The 11817-nt window shown below is 40.4% G+C and overlaps 1 protein-coding gene across 1 annotated transcript in view; it reads right to left on the bottom strand.

The window, feature by feature from the left end:
• Positions 1-2555: 2555 nt before the first annotated feature.
• EEFSEC (eukaryotic elongation factor, selenocysteine-tRNA specific) overlaps positions 2556-11817 on the bottom strand; it is a 126228-nt gene continuing 116966 nt past the window's right edge. The window contains exon 7 of the mRNA XM_086469937.1: positions 2556-3323. Coding sequence (XP_086326063.1) covers positions 3139-3323 — 185 coding nt within the window. The 3' untranslated portion in view covers positions 2556-3138. The remainder of the gene's footprint in view (positions 3324-11817) is intronic.

The raw sequence follows: 11817 nt of genomic DNA, 5'->3' as shown, positions 1-11817 counted from the left end.
CAGGACAGCAGCCAGAGATCTGCAGTAATAGCATATTATAATCAAAGTTCTTGGGCACACTTAAGTTCTCATTTTGGAATTAAAAAGGGGGAAGAACGCACAAAAAAAACCCAAACCCCAGTCTTCAACAGTTACCTCTCTGGCTGCCTGTCCTACACAAACCTCTGCTAGGGGAGCAAAATAAAAGGACGAGGCTTTGCAACGGGGGCTTTGCACAGAAGATTAGAAAGCACAAGGCCAGGATATGGTGGTGGGTGAAGGACTCACATGAGGCATGCTATGCATGCCTCTGCAGAGCCTGCTCCTACTAGGTCAGTAGTATCTCTGTCCACAAGACTCTGCCCAAGTCACAGCCTAAGTGCCTGAACACAGGCAGTTACTCACCGCACACAGGAGCTAGCATAAGCTGCAGGGCAAGAGCCTTCCCCAGCATCCTGGGCTCCCAACACCTGCTGTGGGAGCCCTGCCAGCACCCAGATTTACATCTCCTTCTCCAGAGGAAAGAGCAGAGCCAGAACAAGGAGAAGCAACAAGCAAAGATGGGAAATAAAAGCACTGAGGAGGAGGAGGTTAGGTCTTGGACTGATGATGGAAGAAAGATGCTGAGTTAGTATGCTAGTCTGGAAATGAGACAGAAGATGAAGGAAAGATTTTTAAAAGTTTATTACAGGAGACTGGATGGGAAAGGAATGAAGGTCCAACTCTGGAAGCTGTTGCTGCTCCCTCCCTTGGAGCACCCCAAGCAGACAAACCATGGGACATCAGTGCTGTAAGACCTTTCAGCCAAGCAAAGGGCTGCAAAACTAAGTATTCAGGACTAATGAGTTTTGAAATAAATCAAGTTCCATAACAACTGACTCACTGATCCTGCTACAGGCAATACACAGTGTAGAGGGGAAAACATTAATCAGACCGTGCTTTGTAAAAATATATACCACTATTTAACAGCCTCCTCTCCAGAACTATTCAAAACTGCCATAGGAATGAGAAAGACAAAACCCTGTGAGTGCAAGGCTAACAACTCTGGAGTAGCCAACAATATCCCACAGCAGGCCACCTCTCCTGACGACTGCCCTTTTCTTTCCAAAACTCCAAGCAGACTTGGCAGAATTCAGTGACCCATTTAAAATCCAGCAAGAACATTAGAACTATACAGATAAAAATGCAAGTTCCTTAATGAGTCACTATGTTTTTTTTTAAATGAGGAGATTTTTTTATACCAATAATTCTTAGACTAACCTGGAATGGCACTAACAGCGTTCCTTCTATGTCATCTGTTTCTCTAGCTTCCATCACAGCAGTATCTTAAGCAGAGGTAACAGTGCAGGGTACAAAACAGGATTTGATAAAGGCTTAGAAGAAAGATAACAATAAATATTCTTTCCAAAGACTGCCTTTGGGGGTGTCTGGGAAGAGGAGAGAAATGGGGAAGGAGAGGTGACAGGGGTGTGAAATGCATTTTTTTCATTATAGAAGGATACATTTTCCAGCAAGGCTGGCAGCACAAGTCACATTAAGCCATAGCTGAAGTTGCCTGCCTAATTCCTCTGGGATCACACTGAAAGCATACCCCATAATCTTAAGGGATGTGCTAAAGCTTTGCTGGGACTCACTCAGCAGAAACTGTTTGGGATTATTCCACAAAGCACTAATTCTGTTCTGATTTAAAGGGGCACCATCAACCTAGTTTAGACACCAAACTCGCCCTGTCTCACAACTGTCCAGCCGTAAATACCCTACAATAGCTGATATTTTTGCCATTTGTATCCACTTTGGTCATCCAGAAATTGAAAAGGAAAAGAAAAAGACTGAAAAAAACAGGATCACATTAGCATGATGGACTCACGCCCATCAATGGATACTTGATTAATAACACTTTGAGTGTTATTAATTGTATTATTGTATTATTAATAAGAATGAGTGTAGCAATCTATTACAGTTATTTACTTCCATGTGCAGCTAATGCATTTACATTACACATGTGGTCATCTTCTATGCCTGGCTTCAGCAAATGGGTCACAGGCTGCTACTTAACATCAACAAGCAGAAGTATTTTTTGTTCAAAAGGCAGAACTAACATTTCCCATGCTGCCAAGCCTGAGTCCAATTTCTGTTCCAGACTGCAGCTTTCTTACCTGTGGAATTGTTGTTCATTTTCGTGTTAAGGTGTCCTATGCTTTGTAAATAATGAAGGGACATTATCAGTGCTCTCCTTTTTATAAGCTTAGGACATGAAATTGAGAGGAAGAACTAAAGCAGCCATGAAATCCCTATTAAACAGCTAATGGTTTCTAAAGCATCTTGGAGATATTAATTTTACAAGAGTTATACTGCAATCTTTTATCATTATTTTAATGAAATAATGCCCCCTGACTATTTCCAGAGGCAACTTTCTTTCACACACAAAAGATAGTTTGTTTACAAAAAAAAAGAAAACAATTCTGGAGTAGGATTCACCACAGAACAGGCAGGAAATTCAGAAAAGCTATATAAAATGTCACTGAAGATAGGTTCTGAACCTTTGGAACAGCAGACAGAACAATTAAGACTCTCAGTCACATGCATCATTATGTTTAATATGAAAAACATTTTTAGATAAAAATCATATTTATGAAAAAGATCCATACCATCTCACAGATAGCATCTTACAGAGTTGCAGCTGAAGGAATGTGAAACACTCATTTTAGGTTTCACCTATTATATTGTGTGCTTTCTGTCCCCCACTTTGCTTGGGGAAGTAAACCTAGACTAATCATCTACACTTTGTGGGTCACATGAAATTCACATCTTGACTAGATTTAGATTAATGTTGGTAGCAAACTTTTAAATTAAGAGAAACTTCAAATCTCCAGAAAAACAATGCTATTAGAACGCACACCCGAATGTGCTCATCCAGCAGGTGACATTCTCTGAGAGGCTGTAAAGATTCACACCACAAAAATGACAAAATAAGCAGATTCTAACAGAACAAAACCAGACTGCAGAGATTTTGGAAGGAGGCACATAGTCAGCAGGAGCTTGCAGGCTCCGTTTGTGAGGAAGGAACAGGTCTAATGCATTCAGACAAGAAACACATTCCACCTGAATTCATTTCAGAGTCTGGTCTTTCAGGTGCAATCAGACATCTCTCTTGCTTTCTCAAGATTGAATCATTTTCTTCTGTGTGTCAAAGACATATCTTTTAAAGAGAAGAGAGATGGTAACAGGTTGGGCTGAATCATTCTTGCTGCTTTCATCCTCTTTGGTTGCATCCACCTTCCCCGCCTTAGATTTCTTCTTGGCAGCAACAGCAAGAAGCATCTTGGTATCTGGCTTCAGCCCATCTGTAATAAAACAAGAACACACATGACAAAACATGCTCAACATCACGTTTCAGTCTAACTGGAAAAAAATGAACAGACAAGTTTACTTCTGATATCAACCAAAGAAAATAAGGAAGTAAATCAGATGCATTAGGAAAGCCACATTTCCACATCACACTTCTGGAATATGGTAACTCACACCAAAAATAAGAGAATCTTTCAAACGTAGTTCAGAAAAGTGATATCCCAAATCCAGTGCAGTATCCTGGCCGTATCCTTCTACAGCTTTTAAAGATTAAATTTAAGCAAAAATTTAAACAAACCAGACCAACTTGCCTGGCCTAAGCCTTCTACTCAGCAGACCTTTCCTATTCTTTACCCACACCTCCCAAGGTTTCTTCAAATCAATAAGAATATTTATAAAAACGTAAGTCATGAATGAAAAACTACTTGTAAAATACTAAAATTATATAGGGTCCTAGGAGTCAGAAGGTTCTTGAACATCTTTAGTCTACTTCCCAGACCTGCTAGAAGCACACTGCTTCAGCTTTAACAAATTACAGTTTTGCGTTTGTTTGGGAGGGGTTTTGGGTTGGTGGTTTGTTGTGGGGTTTTTTTGTTGGTTTGTTTTTTTGTTTTGTTTTGTTTTGTTTTTGGTTTTTTTTTTTGGCTAAAACATACAGCATTTGTCAAGGGTTTCAGCTGTCACTTTTTAGGAGAACTAGAATTAACCTGTGTAGGATTCTGGGGATCTAACTCAAAGTCTTTCTCCAGACATTTGTGCCAAACAAAAATATTTGTCCTTTTCTTCCTGAATGGCTTTTATATTTTCTTTTAACTCAACATACTGGTGACATTCTAGGTAAGAAACACAAGACAGAGAAGTCCAAAGAAACACTGTAAACCAAGAGATGCAGCTCCTACAAGACCACTCCTGAAGCACTGCTTTCTTAAAGCAAAAACAGCAAACTCCTTGGGAGCTTATTCAGCACCACCTGAATACAGTGCAATGTGGTTCTCAGGCATTTGGCCAAATTCAGTTCAGGTATTTTTAACCTGTGGTGTCACATAACCTTATCTCAAACACTTAATCAGCTTCTCTCGCCTCATACTGAAATTCAGATGCGGATTCTCATATCACAGCCTGACAAAAAGATTGAGATGCTTATGATTTACTGGAGACAGGCGGTCTACAGGCACAGGTGATTTGCTCCAGCACAGACACATCTAGAGGCACTTACAGCTGATTGCAGGGGGAAGCAGCACCAGAGCCCACCTTCTCATCTTGCTGTGTCAGGTAGCAAATTGTTCCAAGTGGCATCCCCACCGCACGGCAAAGGGAAGGGGGGAAACAAGGAAGTGTTGAAGCAAAACCAGGAAACTGCCAATTTGCCATTTCATAACCAGAGGTTGTACAACAGCCCTAATGCCCCACAGCCCAGCCATGGGGAGGCTTTTGGAGACAGAGGGCTCTTGCTTTTTTCAAAAAAATGCAAGAGCACAAGAGCAAAGCAACACATTATGTATATAACTACAGAAGCTACCATTTACACTAAGTCAAACATCAAGCTGAATCAACTTTGCATAGTTCTGCAAGACCTTGTATTTCACAGTCAAGGCAGCAGCAGTTTTCTCTTTTCAGATAGCAGAATACAAAAAAAAGTAATGATTATTTAATTGTGAAAACAATTTGAGACTTTTTCCTTGATGGGTGAGAAGTCTGATAACGACTATTCTTTGCATGTGTAAGGTTCACTTAATCAAACTAGATACTACAGTGTGGCCTGACCACATACTTATTATGGTTTTATTACATTGTATATTCATGTTTGATGCAGCTGTTTTGGATTTCTAATTGTATGCTTTCATATAAACCCCATTAATGTCATTAGCCTTACAATCACTCCATCTTCATTAAGAGAAATAATTTATCATTCTATGAAAAGCACCTATTTGGAAAGCTCTGAGAACATCTTGGGTGCTGCATGAGAAAAAAAAAGCAACAGAAAAAAAATTTATGAAAACAAAATAAAAACAGCAAAAAGAGCGATCTCATGCAGTCCTGCTCTCTACCTTTGCAGGATTTATTTCACATTGTATGTTTTCTGCTGTTTTGACCAGCTTTATTGTAAGTGGCCCTGAACAGGGTTTCCTCCACTTTCCCGGGAGGACCAGTTATTTTTTGGATAAAAAACCACGTCGTTTTCCTTTCTAGTTGGTTTCCCTTTCTGGGTCTTATTACTATTACTAATGTTGCTGTTACTGGCACATTGCTGTTTAAGAAAGATGTTTAACTAAATCCTTTCAGAAAGACACACTTTAAATTAATTAAAGTAAACAAATCCTAAAACACTTCTATTTATGTTAGTAGGCTTTGTGAGACTCCGATTTCCAAAAAATGCTAATTGACGGAAAGGAGAGAGGAAGGGAGGAGACGTGGCATTAAAATTGCAGCCAAAATTTTCGCTTGCGGGTATCCGCACCTCAGCTGCTCCTGCAAACCCTTGCCTGCAGCCGCGCAGGGCAGCGATGCCCCCTGGGCAGGTCAGCCCCTTGCCCCAGAGCAACACTCGACTGCATCAGCAAGTAGGGAAATCCCAGCCATGAGGATGAAATAATCACTTTGGATAAACTGAGCTTCAAAAACTGCTGATGACATCAGTGAGCACCTGGATGGCCCAACCCATCTGAAACTTGGTTCACCACCTTAGGCATTTAAACAACCTCACATTTGAAAAATTTCACTTTCAAGAAAAAAAGGATATGCTGCGTGCGGAACTGTACCGGGAAAAGTGTACTTAAAACTGAGCAATCTCACCTCCTCCACCCTAACACTAACTTCCCCATATGGAAAAGTAAAGATATACCTCATCTGCAGCCCTTAACACCTATTTGGACTCAAATAAGGTAATACAGGTAAGAAGTTTACAGAAGAAATAGAAGAATGCGGTAGTTCCTACCAGTGAAACAACAGGCTGACAGCCAAAGGCAGCTCATTATTAAATTCATAAGGTATCTAAATTACCTAATCAGATCCCATGGCCCTCATTCTGCAAACAGATTAGGTGGCTGGCATCATACCCTAACAAATGGCATTTTCTGGTTTTCTGCTCTGGTGCCAGGAGGTCTAAGGGCTGAAGAGGCTCTCTGATAGGGAGCAGCACAAAGGAGCAGGCAGGGAGAGACAGGCGGGGAGGCACAATCAGGGTTTCATCTACCTCCACAGATTTCTCGCGTTACATACAATGCATACTTTACATTTCACAAAACCAAGGAAATGAAGGGAAATATATCTGTCACCGAAGAAGACATCAGACCTTTAATAGCTGAAATGACGGATATTTTTAGATGGAGGTCTAGTTTAACTTACTTACATTAAGGGTCTAATCTCTCCTGAACAATAGCTATGTTAGCTTGAATACATAGTGAGAAATCTGTTCCATTAATTAAGTGCTGCCTGTACTACTTGGATTTGTAGCAAATGTTAATAGATTTTTTTTTTCTTCCTCTGTTGGACAATTACTTTATTTTGCCAAGTTGCTAATGGATTAAATTGAAAAGGTCCGTGTGTTAAAAAAAGACTTTAGCTTCAAAGTTCTAAGAAATGCCTTGCATACAACAGTGGAAAATACCTATATATTAATATTATTAATGGGCAGTCCTCAGAGGCACATAAGATATCTGAAAGCTTAGCAAATTCATTCCCACCCATTATAACCATGTCTGTAACAAGAAGTGCCCAGATGGGTCTTATATAAAATGTACTTGTAACATCAACTAACCCAGGTTAGATATGAAAATGTAGCTGTAAAATAGTTTAATCCCCTTCCTGCTTTTAGTTTGAACTACTGTTAATAAACAAATAACAATACAGTATCTTTTGTCTCAGCATGGCCTCAAGGACTTAGTCCAAACTGAGCCATTTATAAATGCAAAAAAATAAAAGGTGAATTTTCAAATTCAAATTAAAAGTGATAAGGAAAAATATTTTCCAAGTCTAAGAACAGTTTCACATGCAGAAAACGATGAATAAATGCAACGTTTTACACAATTTTCACTAATAAAAGCTAGCTTCTTAGTGATTTGCAGTATCTTACCTAGTAAAATGCATTGTAGACTCGAGTTTTACAATTACTCATGCAAGAAATTTGCATAGAAACATACAGATTTCAATAACTTCATATGAAAATTTCACTTTGTAGAATTCTGGACCCCTTCTCGTTTATAAATATAGGCAATCAATTTCAAACACACACCCCCCCACCCCGAAGATACTCATACCTACACAAGTTTTAAGGTTTCTCTAACGCTTCATTTTCTCCTTACGTTAACCAGGCCTCCCTGTAACAGGGACTCAGCAAAGCCTCCTGATAAACCCCTGCACTGAGCCCAGGGGTCTCTGCGCCAGGTCCAGGGACAGTCTCCATCCCAGGGTGCTGGGGGTGCCAGCTAGTACACAAATCACCACACACACACAAAGGATATAAACGTCCATAACCAGCATGGTTTACTTTTGCTTTGTTCTTACTACTACTGCTTCAGCTGGAAGGAGGACAAAAGCTGATATGAGTATCTCCTCTTGCTAATCCAACAGTAGGGTGAAGGAGTACTGCTGTGCTTTTTACCCATATGCATTTTTATTTCAACTGTTACCTGTAAGCTTGGATCCTACTTTTCCTTTGACATAACTTCCCCACTTTGCATCCTCCTTCACTTAATATTGTCATTCCTTATAAACATCTTCTGTCATCTTTGTTGTTTTTTTGCTTATTAGTCTTCTGCTCCTTCAAAAGGTCTCCAAGTGTGGTCTTGCTTTTTCTCCTGAAGTCCAGCTCCTTCTTCCTTGACCCTCCCAATTCCACTTGCTATTCTGCCCTTCAGGTGCTTTCTATCTCTCTTTCCTTTTCCACTTTATTTTTCAGATTTCCCTTCTCCATATTCCTATTTCGTTTTTCCACAGATCTCTTAAATATTTAGGAATAGTCCTGTCTCCTTCAAAGCTATGAAACATTGTGTTCAAATGGAATATTTTAAAGACTTAATACTAGGCACATTATAGATGAGATGCAAAACAACACAGTATCTCCTTGTAGTTCACCCAGAAACAGGAGTCATATTTAAGCAACTGATAAACACATCATTGAAAACAGGTATAATAGTATAGGTTGTAGGGCATACTCTCCAGCAGAGCCAAGGAGAACAATATATTTTGCTGAACTTCAGCAACTCCCTTCTCATATGCACACTTGTAAAAAAAGCCTACTGCTACCTATCCGAGCTGGCACTGATGAACATGAAGGTATCAACATGGATGATTACACAGTTTTCTTACAACACCGAAAATCGTAATGGAGGAAAAAAGAAAAATCGTATTAAAAGATGTCAAGTCTCCTGATTCATCAGAACTTGGCTTTCAGGTCAAAATTAAAAGTTCATCCTACTAATAGAAAAATCAGCAAACGTATTACACCAGCTACCTGCAATGGCACCTGATGTGGTCTGCTGGGAAAGCACTGGCTCAGGATTCTTACCACCGTGTTAGGAAAAAGCACACTGAGGCTACACCAGTAGCTACCACAGGAATAGAAAATATTCCTTTTTGCACTCAATATTAACAAATTCCTAGACTATTCTTGACCTGCTGATATTATCTCCAAGCCTCCTAACCCATTCAGGAATTCGTGAGCAGAGTTTCAGTGGGAAACTGAACTTCGGTTTTCCATTCTGTAAAAAAAAATATCCTATTCACTTCCTTTAAACACTGCAGATAGGAGACTCAACCACCTGCAATTTCTTGTTTCCTGTCAACATTCAAATGTTAAAAATTGACTAAACATCAGAGAACAAGTTAACATAGAACATTTGATGTCAGAAATAATTTTTATCAGAGGCAAATGTAACCTTTTAATATGACAGGCAGCCATTTTTATTTCTTCTTGAGGAAAGGAAAAAAGGAGCAAAACTTGAGAGAGGCAAAGAGTTGGGGATAATCCTCACTTACCATGGATTATTTGTAACAGCTGGTTTTCACAATTTCAGGATTTCCTTAAAATTGAACCCTCGGAGCCTGAACCTTCATTACACAGTTAAGGAGCATGTGCCTGCATCAACTCTCCTGCTAACGGAGAGTACAAAAGCTGCTTGACCTGAAAATCAGAAATAATTCGAGCCCCAGATGGAGACATCCACGCCACAGTCTGATGCAGAAAGGCTGCTATTGAGAGTGGACAAAGATCAGTCTCTCCCCTGATTACTGCAATGATGGACCATTGAAAGGAAATAGAAACTTTTTGCCAGTACTGCAGGACTCAAGAAACCAGTACTTCAGCATAACACAATTCTAAACTAATTTGATTTTTTTTTTTTTTTTGACTTGATGGAGAACAGCTCTGCGGAGAAGGACCTGGGAATTCTGGTGGACAGCAAGCTAACCGTAAGTCAGCAATGTGCCTTCATAGCCAGGAAGGCCAATGGTATCCTGTGGTGCATTAAGAAAAGTGTTGCCAGCAGGTCAAGGGAGGTTCTCTTCCCCCTCTACTCTGACCTGGTGAGGCCACATCTGGAGTACTGTGTCCAGTTCTGGGCCCCCCAGTTCAAGAGGGACAGGGAGCTACTGGAGAGGGTCCAGCAGAGGGCTACTAAGGTGATTAGGGGACTGAAACCTCTCTGTTATGAGGAAAGGCTAAGAGATCTGGGGCTCTTTAGCCTGAAGAAAAAAAGACTGAGAGGAGATCTTACCAATGCTCGTAATATCTAAAGGGGAGTCAAGAGGATGGGGCTTTTTTCAGTGGTGCCCAGTGACAGGACAAGGGGCAACGGGCACAAACTGGAGCACAGGAAGTTCCACCTGAAAGTGAGGAAAAACTTCTTTACATTGACAGAGCACTGGAACAGGCTGCCCAGGGAGGTTGTAGAGTCTCCCTCTACGGAGACATTCAAAACCCACCTGAATGCGATCCCACACAACCTGCTCTAAGTGAATCTCCTTTAGCAGGGGGGTTCGACTAGATCTCCGGAGGTCCCTTCCAACCCCTACCATTCTGTGATCCTGCAATTCTTGCAACAGCTATGTATGTTCATACAAACCCCCCTATTTACCTATGTTAGAAGAGGGGTACAAGGTTCAAATAGAGAACTCTTAGCTCTTTCAGATTCTGATCAACTTTTAAACAAGAAGAATAAATCCATCACCGTTTTCTGGCAAAATTACGAGAAATAGCAGTGGAACATGCGCTGACTCTCAGAGTCCCACCATACATTAGCAAGCACATATTTTTCTCCATCTAGTCCCAAAACATGTTGGCAGTTCTACAAAAAAAGTTATCATTGATCTGTGCCCTAAAAGCACGAAAAGCTCATGCAATTATCCCTGGAGGTTTGAATCAAACAAAAAGCAGAAGCATCCCAAAATCAAAGGATCCATTTGCCCAGCCCCTCCTGTTACAGTTATCTCTACAGTCAGACAGAAAGGACAAGAATAACAGAAAATGTAACATCCTGTTGCTTGAACTCCTTACATTAAACCATTAGATAGCAACTCTGTTTCTCTTCTACTCTGCTAAAAATATCCAAAATCCTACCTTTTGATTATATTCAAGCTAAAGTGGTCGGTTTTCTCCTTCAGTATCCCAGGAAAAATAAAACCCTGAGCTAATCAGGAAAAGCGACACCTTTGTAAGACTTCCAAGAACAAAGTATTATGCTACTCTGCCCTTAACCACTGTAACAGGAACATCAAGTATGCCACAACACACCTAGTAGACTGGATGACTGGTCATCTACAGACTGCTGACTAACTTGGCACCCCATTTGTCTGCCTTTAACATATGGTGCTTTAGAAAGAACAGGGATGAAAACTGTGTCCTGAACTAACTAGAGCCTGAGATCAGGTAGGAATTCTCTACCTGACAGCAGGGTCAGTATGCCAACACCTACAAACCCTTCTAGCCAAAAGATTTAAGTACAGTGCTCCTACAGGAGCCAATCTACTCTGCTCTTAAGTGTTCATCACCACGACAACAAGCATAATATGATTACCTAGACAAATTCAATGTAATAGTTGACCAGAGACTCACTCAAGAAACAAGGGATACTCCTTTCCTTGCCACCCTCAGGAGCTCAGGATTTGAGCTTCAATTACTTTCACAGATCAGGCAATGAATTTTACTTATGCAAATCCCCTCACAATTCTCCAGTAATTCTATTTTGAATTCACACCACCTTTCCCCACATCTCTTGTCAGCTCTCTCAAATATTCTGCTAGACTTTCAAACTCCAGAGTAGATTCATTTTCCTCTTCTGGCTCGTACAAGATCTGCTATTATGACCTTGCCTGGCTTGTGAATATTAATAGGACTACAGCATGAAGTTGGCCAGGGAGAGCAATCAACCTTCAAGGAGACTCCTTCCTTCCAAATGAGAATTACACTAATGCCTCAGTGTGGTACTGAGGATCTACGCAAAATATCTGTAATTCATTGTTTGAAGACACAGACAAGATAAAAAACATCTTACA

The sequence above is a fragment of the Leptosomus discolor genome, chromosome 9 (genome assembly GCF_034619465.1).
Source record: "Leptosomus discolor isolate bLepDis1 chromosome 9, bLepDis1.hap2, whole genome shotgun sequence".
NCBI lineage: Eukaryota > Metazoa > Chordata > Aves > Leptosomiformes > Leptosomidae > Leptosomus > Leptosomus discolor.
The sequence above is the reverse complement of the archived record's forward strand: the minus strand, read 5'-3'. Positions and strand labels throughout refer to the sequence as shown.